Source organism: Cinclus cinclus, chromosome 2, assembly GCF_963662255.1.
Source record: "Cinclus cinclus chromosome 2, bCinCin1.1, whole genome shotgun sequence".
Taxonomy (NCBI): Eukaryota; Metazoa; Chordata; class Aves; order Passeriformes; family Cinclidae; genus Cinclus; species Cinclus cinclus.
The window spans coordinates 92505190-92519698 of NC_085047.1; the positions used below are offsets into that span (position 1 = coordinate 92505190).

Sequence of the window (14509 nt, forward strand, 5' to 3'; positions counted from 1 at the left end):
ACGTGACTTCAGAGACTTTGAGGGGAGTGAGAGGGGTTTCCCGGCCCGGGGAGGTGCCGCGGCCCGCTCCCGTCCCGCTCCCGGCCCGCTCCCAGCCGGGGATCGCCGCCCCCGGGGCCGCCCGCGCGCGCGGGGCGGGGCCTGCCCCGGAACCGCCGCGCGGGGCATTGTGGGTGTGCGGCCCCGGCTGCGGCTTTCGGCGGGTCCCGTGAAAATGGCGCCGTAGGCGGGAGCGGGAGGTGCCGCCGGCTCTCTGCGCTGCCGACCGGGCGGCGCGTCCTCGCCTCCCTCCTTCCCTCCGACACCCCGCCGTGCTCCGGCTCTGCCGCCCGCTCCCGGTCCCCGCGCCGCCTCCTGCCTCCCGCGCGGCGATGGCGACTCCGGACCAAAAATCCCCCAACGTTCTGCTGCAGAGCCTCTGCTGCCGCATCCTGGGCAAGAGCGAAGGTAACGGCGTTCCCCGCCATTTCCCCGGCGGCAGCGCTCGGAGCCCGCGGGGGCTGCCCCGGCGGGGCTGGAGAGGTGCCGGCCCCCTCGGCAGGGAGCGTCGGCGGCCTCCCGGCGCGGGGGTGACAGCCCGGGCAGTGCTGCGTGCCGCCGGGCACGGCAGCGGCCCCGCCAGCCGGAGCCCTGCGGCGGGAGGCGGCCGGAGATGGCTCCGTGCCCTCCGGCTTCCTCGGAGCGCTTGGCCGGCTCGTGAAGGCGCTCTCCTCTTCGGGGAGCGGGCGCCGGTGCCGGGGTGTTTGGGCGAGAGGGAGCTCTGTGCACGCGTGGAGGAACCCCCGCCTCCCGCCGGTGCCTCTCGAGCGGAGCCATTGACGTGCGCCAGGTCCGCTACAGGTCCTCGGTGTCTTGATGCTACTGTGAGCCTCCAGCAGGGAGGGGAATGAATCTCTTGTCTGTTTGCATAAGTTTCTCCCTTGCAGTCAAGGCGAAGACTGTTTTTAGTAAGCAGTCGGAGGTGTGGAAAGGAAGGCGTGCATCTGCTGAGTCTCCTTTTAAAGTTGCTGTGTTTATCTGCATGGCTCACTAGAGAAACTCATGCAGAAGCTTTTATTGCGTCTTGTTTTCTTGTATGAGAAATTACTTTCTCCCATATTAGTAATGGCTGTCAAATTCCTTATTCCCTTGTTCTTTTCTCTTTCCACACCCCTTTCTCCTGATAAGTCCCTTTAGGTGTATCCAGCACAGTAACTATGACTTTTGAGCATTGACTAGTTGTAAAAGAATTACTAGAACATTGCCTACATGTGGAATATTGCTATCTTAGAAATCCAGAAAATGAGTAATAAGATACACATACCTATGTTGTCTGTCTCTCAGATCTTATTTCCATGTATTGCAGACAGCATGTCATGGTCTCACACCCCATTTTTTTTCTCTCAGGTGGAGAGATAGGGGTTTAATGGATGAACTGTATGGTGAATGAGGAGCTGAAACTGGCAGCATGGCCACATCCAAAGAGTTGTAGTCAGTGTCACAATGTCAAAATGAAGATCAATAGCAAGTGGTGTCCCTCAGAGGTCTGTATTGGCATCGATGATGATCAATATCTTTATTAATAACATAGACAGTGGGCTTGTGTGTGCCTTTGGAAGGTTTGCAGATGACACCAAGCTGAGCAGTGCAGGTTGTGTGCTGAGGGAAGGGAGTGCCATGCACAGAGACCTTGACAGGCTTGAGGAGCAGGCCCCTGTGAACCTCAGGGTTCTATACCTGGGTTGGGACAATCCCCAATATCTGTAGAGAGTTGGGGAGGAATGGATTGAAGGCAGTGCTGCAGAGAAGGACTTGGGGAGTGGATGAAAAATTGGATGTGAGGCAGTAGAGTGCATCCTGGAAAGCCCACACATTTTAAGCTCCTTAAAAAGAATCATGGACAGCAGGTAGAGAACAAATTGTCCCCTCGCTGCTCTGCTTTTATGAGACCCTGTCTGCAGTACTGTGTTCAGCTCTGGGGCCCCCAGTTCTAAAAGGATGTGGGTGTGTTAGAACAGGTCCAGAAGAGGGCCATGGAAATGGTGAGAGGAATGGGCCTCCTGTCCTGAAGAGCAGGTGTGAGAGAGGTGGGGATGTTAAGCCTGGAGAAGGTTCTGCTCAGAGATCTCACTGTGGCCTTTTAGTGATTAAAGAGGGCTTATAAGAAAGACACCAAGGCCTAAAGTGACAGAACAAGGGGTAATGGCTTTAAACTGTTATAGAGTATGTTTAGACTGGACACAGAGCAGAAAGTTTTTACAGTCTTTACAGGGTTTGTGAGGCACTGGAACAGGTTGCCCAGAGGAGTTGTGACCACCCCATCCCTGGAAGTGTTCAAGACCAGATTAAAGGGGGCTTTGAGAAACCTGATCTAGTGGAAGATGCCCCTGCCCATCCAGCCCAAACCATTTTGTGATTGTGTGGCTCATCTGAGGACCTTGGTAAAATTGGTAGAAATTGGAATCTTTGTCTTCACTGAAGTATTGAGTAGGGACTCCTTAATAGAAAACACTCCATGTAACTCTAAGATTTAAGGGTCTTTTCCAACCTAAATAATTCTATGATCAACAGTTGTTGATTGCTGAATTTTGTTTTTCAAAATCTTTTCTTTCTCCATTGCATTTTTAAGTCTTCTGCTAGGCAATGATATTTTTTTTCCAGAATCTATAGTATTTCTGTGTCAGGAATTCCAGTTGTAAGATTTTATCAGAATATGACAAATTTCAGCTCTTCCCCGATCTCCATCAAATGAGCAGTAGCTTCTAAGCTGTTTAACACCCCTTGTGTTCTTCTGTAACCACGTTTCTTATAGCAAGTTTTTTAAAGGGTGCGTCACATCAGAGCTACTATTCTAAGGTGCTGTTATAGCTGTTTATAAAACTCTTTCTTGCCTTTAACATTCTTCAGAAACTTTTTTTCTAATTCAGTTGGTATGTGTTCTTGTTTAATGGTATTTCAAGTGTTTGCTAGCAGAAATCTCAAATTATTGTGCTAGTTCCTTGTTCTATTTCCAAAAACAAAGAAAAATAATTGAAAAAAATAGATTGTCTTGCTTTATTGGAATAGTGGATCCCTTTTTTAAGGACATTATTTCTATAATGTCTAGTACTGTTTTCATGACTTCTTTTCTTAGATTTGGAGTCTTAACTAAATCTAAGTTTGTTTCTTAGTGTTATCTAGGTCTGTGATACTTAAAGTTAAGCAGAGTGTGAGAACAGAAATGGAAACCTCTGTTTATCAACTGAAGTGTGAGTATGGAGGTGAGATGGTTCACTTCTAGCAACTTAGATACTAACTTTTTTGAAGTCATAGTTTTGATACCTCTCTGCATCTCCTGACTGAAATAATAATTTTATTTGCAAGCAGTATGTGCAAAAACATGCAAGAGACCTGGGTTTTGTTATTTTTTTTTTAAATAAATGTTGAACCTGTTATGTTTGGATTCTGATAATGTAGCTGAAATCCTTTCTGTGTTTTACTAAAGAAAGTGGAAATTTTGGCCAAAATCACAGTAAGTTTCTGCGTGCAACCTGTAGCCTGCTCATCTGTGCACTTGAGGATTGTCTGAGGATTTCTTTGAAGTGACAGCTTAAATAAAAAAGTGGGTTGTCTGCCACATTTATTACCCATGTTTTTATGCATGTGACAGATGGGAAGCCTGTTCTTACCCTGCTCTTTATTCCTGTCTTAGGAGGGATGCTAGCTGAAACCTCACCCTTCTGAGACAGAATTTCCCTTGAACTGGTCAACTGTAGTACATGTGTTAGCTTAGCCATAGACTTCAAGTGCATAGAGACTGATAAATCAAAAATTTTGTGAAATTCTGTCATGAAAGGTGTGTGTGGTGTTTTTTTCCCCCCACCCCCTGGTATATGTGTCCTAGGAATACATAAAAGACAATAAAGGAATTTTGTTAGCGCTAGCATCCTCTGTGTTGAGGAAGATGAATGTATCCAAAGATGGTAAGAAATCCACTGGACAAGCTATTTAGTGTCTCGATGTTTTTCAGGCTTTTAATTCTTGTTCCTTTCAGCACAGGATAAGTTTGAAGTAAGGTATTAGTGTGTGGTTTTAGTGGTCTGTATGCAGCTTCTTTGCTCCTTGTGTATGGTGAAGTTAGGCTGCTATGTATATACACATCCTACTTGTTGAAGCAAACTTGGCAAGTACTATCAGTTTAGTCTTTGGAAAGTGATTTATGATGTTCAAGTACTCCTACAGAGTTTAGGGGCAAAAACCTAGACACTTAAGAGACCTTTAAATTCAGTAGAGAAATCTCTATTGAGAGTTCAAAACAAGAAGCTGAAAACATCCATCTTAAACCATTTGTGTAGTTAACCTGCTGTGAATGTGAAGTTCAAGGTACTGATGTAATTGGGTGAAATTTAGTTGGTAAATAATAAAGAAATTGATGTTTGATTTAGTGGTTGTTCCTGCACTTGTGTGTTATGTTCGTGAGGAAGCTATAGCTTCAGGAGGAGCTGAAGGATTCTGTTGATATAATGTCTGTGTGATAATTGTTCACTTAAGGCTAAGGTGGGATTATTTTCCTTCCAAGTCTGCATTGTGCAATCCCCTGCCTGAAGTCTTCCATAAAATCCTCATCAAGGAATGTTTTGCTTCTGCCCATGACGGCCTTAGAAGGCTTCCATCTTCTCTGCTTGTTAAAGATTCATGTTGAGGTGAATTTGTGGTTTGATGGACTGTGACTTCAGGCTCTCAGTGGTGTAGCCATCTTCTCTCTCTTCCCCCTTTTGTGATCATTCCTTAAATAGATGGCTTGTTTTGCTTCCAGAACCAGTCAGCTGCACACGCCTAGTTACTGGGATTTACTTTTTTGCAAACAGCTCTGCCTCTGAGAAATTCATTATGAGGTCTACTGAGTTATGTGGAAGAACTGTTTAGTTTTGTTTTGTTTTAATTATTTACCTAAACTTTTTTTCCCCCTAAAACTAATGTTTGAAAGCTTTTGTTGCTGTGCTCTGGCCAGTCCTCAAGGAGGGGCTTAAAGCTTTGCATGGTGCTGAGTGTCTGCAGTCAGCTTCTATCATTAGTTTGGGGTCTCTGATCTCAGCAGTTGGTGCTGTTGCTGATCTCTCTTCCACATGTTCTCATAGTGTCTAAGAATTACTGTACTGGCTTTATTTTCTGAGTTTTTCAAGGCTATCCACTCACTTTTATACTTAGACTTGATCTTTCAGGGAGCTTGCTCACCTGTGCAGTAATTTCTGTAATTTTCTTTTTCCCTCCTGTGTTTGTAGGCTCCAGCAGTTACACAGGGTTGCATGCCTCTCTTTGGACAGTGATACTAGTCCTTCTGACAAAGCACTTCTTGTTCTTAGCTGTCTTTCACAAACCTCCTGGTGATCTTGAAACTCTAAGAACTCTTAGTTCCTCCAATGGAAACAAATGGTATTGTGGTAAATATTCAAGCTACATCTATTTTAAAACCTAAAAAGATTTCTGTGTGCTAAAGTACTATTGGAGGTGTGCATGCTCTAGAAAATAAAATAGTATTTCAGTCCTTGTGGAGCAGTTTGCTACCTGAAGTCCATATTGTGGCCTCAATTTAATCTCCACCGTGGCAGTGGCAGTTTTGTTATTGCTATTTGATTCTGTTTTTTTAAACTCTGAATTATTGGAATAGATGTTAAAATTTCATGTCAGGGGGAAAAACAGAAAGTTCATTCAAAAGGTGATATGAAGGGAGTTTTACCTATGCTAATAACGGAGCAGATGGGAGTTGACAAAACTAAAATTCACAGTGAGGGAAAGTTCTGAAAAGATTATGACAGAGTTGTTGGTTTATTGATAGTCCAGTGGGACAGTCCTCAAATCTCTTTGCTAACAATGCAAGAAGAGCCAGCCATGTTAACAAAATTAAAGAATAGTCAGGTTTCCTGTGCTGTGCATCAAAGTTTGTGGACAACTTCTAAGTAAGGAAATATATGGGAGTATATGTGGCTTGGGCTTTATTTTGTGCTTATGTTGATTTATTTTCCTTTGTGGGAAAGGAGTCTGGAGACTAGAAAAACAGTTATTTAACAGTTAATTAAATAAATTTTAAATGCTTTGTCTAGAAGCTTTCATCAACAGAAGAGAAGTTTAAAATACTTGACTAAATCAGAAGACTGCTGTAAAATTATTTTTTTCAGTCATAATTAATACTTCATAGAATCATAGAAAGACTTTATTTGGCAGGTACTCTAAAGCTCATCTAGTTTCAGCCCTGCTCCCATGGGATGGGATGCCTTCCAGGACAGGACATCCACAACCTCTCTTGGCAGTCTTGTAGTATCTCACCATCCTCAATGTAAAGAACTGCTTCCTAGCATGGTGTGTAAATGTCTCATTTTTTACTTTGAAATTGTTTTTCCTTGTCTTATTGCTATCTGCCTATGTAAGAAGTTGCTCTCCCTCTTTTTTGTTACCCCCTTTAAGTACTGAAAGGCCACAATAAGGTTCTCTGCACTGAGCCTTCTCTTCTCCAGGCTGAACAACTCCAGCTTTCTCAAGCTGGATTCAGAGAAGAGGTGCTCTAGCCCTTTCACCATTTACATGGCCTCCTGTGGACCTGCTCTTAGCTGGTCCAAGTCTTTTTGTGCTGGGGACTCTGGAGCTGGATGCAGCACTGCAGGTGGGATCTCATGAGGCCACGGTAAAGGGGAGAATCACCTCCCTTGACGTCCTGGCCACCCTTCTTTTGATGAAACCTAAGGTACATTCAGGCCTTCTGGGCTGTGTTATTGACCACACACTACCTCGTGTCCAGCTTTTCATCTATGAGGATTCCCAAGTCTTTCTCTGCAGGGCTGCTCTCAGTGGGTTCTGCCAGTCTGCAGCTGTGTGTGGAATTGACTTAAACCAGTGCAGCATCTTCCATGTCATAATCAAGCTGGGCCTAAAATTGTGCATTTCAAACCCATTGCTTTCTATAGGAACAAGCAGTTTTGCTCACAATGCATGTAGATTCTCGAGAATAGGAATGCTAATGGCATTTGAGACTAGTCTTCTAGTTTGTTAAGTGTCATGTTAGTGCACCTGCCTTTTTCCCCAGATAATACTTCATAATAATGTAGAAATCTGGTATGAGTAAAACAGAGGCGATTCAGCAACATTACTGTCTTGGCAAGCATCATATGTACTCATGGTATATGTGAGAAGGTGAAAAGTTTTGCAGCTTTTCTTCTCAGCTTAGTTTTGCAACCAGAGCACATTTTGCAAACACTTTGTTACAAGAAAGAAGTTTGTTGTTTGGGTTTTTCCTGTCTTCATTATGTGTTTTTGGCAGCATCTGCATCTGAAGTAGTTTGCAGCAATAATTTTTCCCTGGTTAGTGCCACTCCTATAGCACTGAATGCAATTTAGAGTGCAATTGTTTTACAATAATTTTGTGTTTGTGTTTAAGGAAAATGGTTGTATGGGATGATGGACAGCTGACTGGAGAGCTTGCTAATCTTTGAAGTTGTTCTTGAAAGAAAGAAACTGGTTTAGCTAAACTTTCTTTAGTGTGATCCTATAGTATACAAATTGTTTATTGATGTGTTAAAATAAGCAAATGTCTTCTTCTGAGGAAACAAGGTTTCTCACAATAATTTGTAAAAGCAGTTTCAATTACTAAGGTTTTTTAGGACTTCCTCCTGCCCACTTCTGGAACCTTAATTGACTGATAACCAACCTTATTTAAAGAAATATGTACGAGTATAAAGTGAATTTCAATTCATTTCCCTAAAATTGTAGGTAATGTTAGAAACTACTTTATATCAAAAGTCTTGCTGAATCTCAGCACGTCCTCTGAAATACTTCCTTCTTGCAAATATATTGGCTAATTATATCTTTGTCTTGTGAACTTTAAATTTAATCTTTAGTCCTATTTCTCCTTGCTTTCTTTATAGCTAGAGTCTTTCTGTGCATTGCTTCTATATATTTTTTGTGTGCTATACTTGTATTTTCTTCAGCTTTAAAGTGCTGTTTGTTATCTGCCTTTTGAAGTAGTTCAATTCTAATACTGCGTTGTGTATAGGAAAGTTTGAATGCCTGTGTGGAGTATAGGTCTTTGAAAGATTGATGGAGTGCTTTGTTCGAAGAAGACAGTCTTTAAATTTTCATTTTTTTTTCTTGTGACTCAGAAGTGCCAGTTTTCTTCAACTGTGTGGCTGCTTATCAGTCATTAGTTGTGTGTATATTACTTAAGGGATATAGTCTGAGGAGAAGTGGCTGTCTTCTCTCTGCCTTCTCTGCTCTGATCAGACCTCTGGAAATCAAGTCGTGATCAATATGTTTACCCCTTTAGCCATCAGACAGCTGCATCAGATACATTGAGCCTGCTGTTATGTAACAGTCATGCTGTAATCCTTTTCTGATGAAGGATGTTCAAATATGGCTGTATATTTTAAGTACGTCTGTTGTCATAATGATGATTCTTTGAGGAGGGAAGCAATTAGATGTGCCTCTTAGTTGTAAGTTATGTGAATTTTTATTGTACTGATGCATCTCTGTATTAAGTTATGTTTAATCACTTAAGGTACTGAAGTTATTTTATGAATTCATGAGAAATAATCTGCTGAAGTAACACCCACAGCAGGGAATTCTGTTTGTAAAAGAGAAGCTGGACTTGATATGAATAAAACATGAAAATCTGAATTAAATAAAATAGGAAACCAGTCTTGCTGCAGAGCTGTTGAATTGCTGGTGCAAATCAACTATGTGTAAAGAGCAGATAACTTTTCCATGTTTTTAGTACTGCAGCAGGTTTGAAAAACAAGATTTCTGAATGGAATTGCAATCTTTCAACTAGAGATCTTTCTCAGATGCCTTGTTAGGGCAGTATGGAAAAAATTAAGTTTCAGTGCTTTAACTAGTCTTGCTGTGGTTGGTGTTGAAATACAAGGTTGTTACAGGAGGTAATAGATTTTCTTTAAAACTTCCCCATTACAGGAAAAGCTTGCCCCTTTCCTATCTGCTGTGAAGTACACAGTTGAGGAATTACTGCAACATATGCTGTTTGGGATAACTTAGTGCCAGTATTTGACTTTAAGTGACTGTGCAGAATACTTTTTGAAATCTTGAGTTCTGTTATGACATGCATTGAACTTAAGAATTACGCAGAAGTGTTTCCTTATACTTAACTCTTCACGCCTGGTTCATCAGTGGCTGGACTATTAAATTTTTATATTTTATTTTCAAAACCTTATTGCAATTGAAAGGTTGCTTAGTCTAATAGTAGAGGAGGCATTTATGATAGAGATTTGTGACCTTACAGTAGTAATGGCATTTTCTTCTCTGACAGTGGAACAACAAATACTCTTGTTCCTTCTCTAGGCCAGTATTGTCAAACACTGTTAAATGTTAATGATTTTGTCTGAGCAGACTTTTCCTGATTGTGAGGTATTTTTTTTGTGTGAATTGGTTATGCTTGCTCTTCTACAGTTTGTATTCTCGTGGAGTTGGATCAGTGGATGACATTTATAGTACAAGACAGTATAGAATGGACATTCAAGAAGAATGTAGGGCATTCAAACACAATCTAGCACGTTGAGATTTTCAAATTTCTAACTTATTTACATATATTTTTGAAGATTTTAATACACTTAATCAATATTTGACATCTCCAAGGCAATTTTTTTTCTAATTGCGAATATTGGTTAATTTAAGAGATGATAAACACTTAATTATTTCTTCTTCTAGTGGTCCTTTACCTTATTTCATTTAATGTTCCTTTTGTACATATGTGTCCTGACCCGCATCCTTGGCCTAACCTTTGCTGCATTACTTGGCAGTTTTCCCTGAGAGCTGACTGCTCAACTGGCTAAATAAAACACATGAGGATGTGATGCATTTGCAGACATAATTGTTATAATACAGAACAGACAATATGCAGAATTGCTTAGATGGATTTCTTTCCTGAAGTGAAAAGATTAAAATATGTGGCAAGCACAATTGGTTATTTTCTTACGTACCATTTTCCTTGTGTTATTACAGTTGTTTCTAGGTAAGGAATAAAAATGTCTGCTTTTTTGTAAGGCACTATACATTTCTGTAGACTTACTGTTTGATTTTCAGGTCAATAAATGGGAATATGACTGCAGTAGCAGCATTAATATTGACCTGGTCCTATCTTGGTGTTACCAGACTGTTAGTTTTCCCAGGAAGTGAGATACTTGCACTAAAACAGTGCTGTTCAACAAGAAGATTAAAAACAGAATTATTGCATGAGGAAGAAGCAGTGGAAGGAGGTCACTGATTTGTGACCTCTTTGTTAGTGTTGATATCATGCATTGGGATGTGATGCTGATCTCTCTGAACTGGCTTTGAACCAAAGGGTGAAAGCATTCAAACTGTTTTAAACAAAACCCGACCTAAAACCAAGATGCAAACTGATAAAGCCACTGTTGTGCATATCTGAGTGAAGATCCATGGGTGAACCTGAGTGTATTGCTGTAGTGTGTGAGCTGAATTACGTGACTGTGTGTGCCAGGTCCCACAGAATTTTTCTCCATGGGGGAAGGCAGAGCCAGTTAAATGTGCAAGTGCTCTAATAACTGGGTAGACCTAAGTGTCTCTTTCAGTACAGAATAGGAAGGGCTTATTCACAAATTGCAGTTGTTCATGGGGTCTATGCAGGTGAGTGTGTTTGAAATATTGCATTAATATTATGATAAGTTAGATAAACTGAACTTTTCTGCCCTTTGGTTAGAAGTGTGCCTAAGAATTGCAGCGCAACGTTATCAGATCTGAGCCAAGTATGTTTTTGCAGCTTTCAGATACATCAATGCAATCTCATGTCTCACTTTTTAAAAATTAATTCTAATAGAACTTCGGCATTCTCCTTAACTGACAGACTTTTCTTTTTCTTTCAGCTGATGCAGCCCAACAGTTTCAATATGCAGTGAGAGTTATTGGAAGCAATTTTGCTCCCACTGTTGAGCGTGATGAATTTCTTGTAGCTGAGAAGATCAAGAAAGAACGTAAGTGCATCTTGTTCCTTTCTTAGAAATACAAAATTCTTTATTAAGTTAATCTCGTTATTTGTCTGAAAAGGGGACAACTCTGCCTCTCAGGTAGTTATCTAATCTATTATTAATGCTCACCTCCTGAAAATCTCATGATGTACATGCCATTAATTTCCTAGTGAATATTCTTGAGTGGCTATTTGTATTCACAGCTTAAGATTTTTCTGAATACCCAGCTTCAACTTTTCTTGCTGCTTTGTATCTTAGCCACTATGAAGACAAAGAGCAATTAATACTGCACTCCTTTCACCTTAGTAGTACTTGGAATTTATGAATTCATAGGTCTTCTCAGAAGAGTATAAAACTGATATTTTTGAGATGTGCACTTCAGGAACAGTACACATTGGCACAATTAACTTCATGAGCACCTGTGTGAAACTTGCTGAATGAGCATCCTGAGAACTGATGGAATGGTTTGTGACTTACCTTCAGTTTCTCTACAAGTTTTCTGCTACCACCTTCTTAGAAACAAGATCACAGACCATGGCTTTGTAAGGGATGTTGCATTTCCTTTCTATTGTGCTCTCTGCTGCTTTGAGTCAAGTGTTGCACTGTGTGTATCCAAAGGGGATGTGATGAATTCTTCTTGAAAAGCCAAATTGTTATTTCAGCAGATTCTGCTGCACAGTAGCATGTCCAGAAACAATTACTTGAATTGTGCTAATGAAATTAAAGCTTCATATATGAGCTTTGAATATTCAGAGATTGAATTAGGATAACTGACATCAGTGGTTGTAACTGGTTTAAGGTCCATGTGTATTTTTTGCTAATGCAGAGCTTCCGTTACTTGCTGATACACAAATGAGCCATTAGAATTCCTATAGCTACAACTCCAAAACACTGGAATATATACAATATATACTTTGACATGCTTTGGCTACTTGTAGACAGCACAACATATATTCTTTGGGCCTGTTGCCACTTTTCTAAAGAGGACTGTCTCCCTCATCTTCCTCCGCAGCTTCAGCTTGTAAGTTTATATTAATGGTCATGTAACAAGTAACTGGATATATATCCTTCTAACCTGACATTTATTTTGGAGATACCACACAAGTAATGACTTACTTGACAGAGTGTACTTACCAGTGACTTTTTATGCTAATTAGTATTTCTGACATTTAATAGCTATTTTTCTTATCACTGAAGTTTCTTCAGGTGTGTTTATTACCTTGGTTTTCTTTTAAAATGCCTCTTTTTGATGCAACATAGTTTTTTAAGAAATCTTAGTTGGAAGATGTGTCCCCTCTGAGAAGGTTCTTCTGTAACTGGCATTGATTTGAGACTTACTTTTTGTACTATGTGAAGGTTGTGTGATCTGGAATTCTGCCTGAGTTGTAGCAAATGGCATTACTACTTCTTTCCTTGATTGTATTGCCTAAGCTAGGAACAGTTACACTCTAGTTTTGGAGCAATTACATGTAGTTTTTATAACATTCTTTAATGCATATCTGCTTTCATATGTGCCTTCAGTTCCTTAGGTCCCTATCTACTGAATGGCAGACTTGATTTTACCAGGACAGTTAATTAAAAAAATGTATGTTTTGATTGAGCTAAGAAGAGCAGGTACTTACATTGAATCACTTGCATTGCAAGAATTCTCAGAGCTGGAATGCAGATAAGATGAAAACAGGCCAAGTGTTTAAGTAAATACAATGAAACAGTCCAGCATCATGAAGCTTTCTTGGTTGCATTTTATAATTTACTGCAAGTATATGTTAAGACATAACTGTTACAGTTCTTTCAATTTTTTAATCTACTTTCTACTTTTTTTTTTTAATAGTTGTGCGACAAAGAAGGGAAGCAGATGCTGCTTTGTTTTCAGAACTCTACAGAAAACTCGGTTCACAGGTAGTTTAATAAATGTGTAAAGAGTAAAGAAACTGGAAGCACTCACAAGCATTCTTTGGATGTTAGAGTTGTTTTGGAGACTGCTCAGGTCATGAACAATATTTTTTTCTGGGAGGATGTTTAAATACCGAAATACCCAAGCAGCTTGCTTAGGAAAGTTGTGGAGTCTTTATCCTTGGAGACAAGTCAGAACCTGACTGGACATAGTCATGGGCAACCTGCTGTAGATGACCCTGCTTTAACAGGGGGATTGGACCAGACAACTTTTAGAGATGCATTTCAACCCTAGCTATATTTTTAGTATTCGATTCAAGTGATGTGATGAAAGGAACACTGTAAAAATAAAGTGTTCACTTTATATGTAAAATTAGTGAATTTTCTCATCATTTATTTTACAGAAATCCCTTGCAGTGTATTGATTTTACTGATCTGGTATTCTCATGCATCTGAATTTTTAAGTGCTTCAGGTCTTTAATGTTGAATATTAAGGGTTTGCTGACTCAGATGGCTCTAACTCTAGTGTTAATCATAGAATACTACATGCCAATATTCTGACAAAAGATGTTAGTGCATAGAAAACCTGAGTTTAACATGATAATGCTAAGATTAAGATTACAAAAAAGGTATTCTGTGGAGAGTATGACTAGTCAGAACTTGGTTCTCCTCTTCCCCTCTTCCATATTTGACTTACCATTACTTTGTTAGTGTTTGGAGCTCAAGTTACTGAGTAAGTTGTCCTGGTTTCAGTGTCCTGTGTGTTTGTATATTAATTGCAGTAGTTTGTACAGCAGAGCACTGATTTGCAGAGAACTCTTAATACAGACCTCGTGTAACATCTTTCTGTAGCTTATGTACTGCATTGCCATTTGGCAAGCAGAGTGCTGCAGACCATGATGACTAATCTTTGGAACAAAATGCCTTGCCTGTGTTATATGTTTGCTTATTCTTCTGAATGTAATGCAAGCTATCTCCTGGTATTTTACTGCCTCCTCAAACATTTAAAGTTCTTCTAACCTTTTTTTTTTCCTTTACTAGCATCTTGGGTATGTGAAATGGCATAATTTCTTTAAAATTCATACAACCAATTATTATTTAGTCTGCTGTTAGGTTTATTACTAATGGTGTACAATAATTTTTTCCCATGAGCATAGGGAAGGGCTTAAAAGGGACGTACGTTTTCTGAATCAATGAGGCACTTCCAACAATTCTCTTGAAGGCAATTGGGAGTGTTAAAAAAAAAAGTGTGCGAATCTGTTTCAACTTTGTTTCATCTGTTACTCCAAACAGGAAAGGAGGTCAGTGCTTATTTTTATGGCAGCCTGCAGTTGAGCAAACCACACTTCTTGGGGCACTTGGATTTACTCTATCCTGGCCAGTAGAAGAAGCAGTTGCTGCTCCTTTTTCACCATTTGTTAATCAGTTGCTGTATTAGTTACTTGCAACATATGCAATACCTCTACTTTTTGCTTGTTCTTGATCAAAGCAGATGAAAATAGAATTGTTCTCTACATAATATAGAATGTCTCCTTTTACTCTTAGATAAAAATGTAGAGCTTTGGTATAAGGGATGGAGTCTGTGTGGAATCTTGATATGACTCAAGTCTGCTTTATATTTAACATTGCGTAGTATTGCAGATCATAGCCTGATCAGTATTGTGAGGGAATTTATA

At 40.1% G+C, this 14509-nt stretch overlaps 1 protein-coding gene across 2 annotated transcripts in view; it reads left to right on the plus strand.

Moving 5' to 3' along the window:
- The first annotated feature begins 249 nt into the window (after positions 1–249).
- The window catches only part of TUBGCP3 (tubulin gamma complex component 3), a 49943-nt gene continuing 35683 nt past the window's right edge, over positions 250–14509 (plus strand). For both annotated transcript variants that reach the window (XM_062487987.1, XM_062487986.1), the window contains exons 1-3: positions 250–447; positions 10839–10946; positions 12772–12839. In XM_062487987.1, the coding sequence (XP_062343971.1) occupies positions 372–447; positions 10839–10946; positions 12772–12839 (252 nt within the window). In that variant the 5' untranslated portion in view covers positions 250–371. The remainder of the gene's footprint in view (positions 448–10838; positions 10947–12771; positions 12840–14509) is intronic.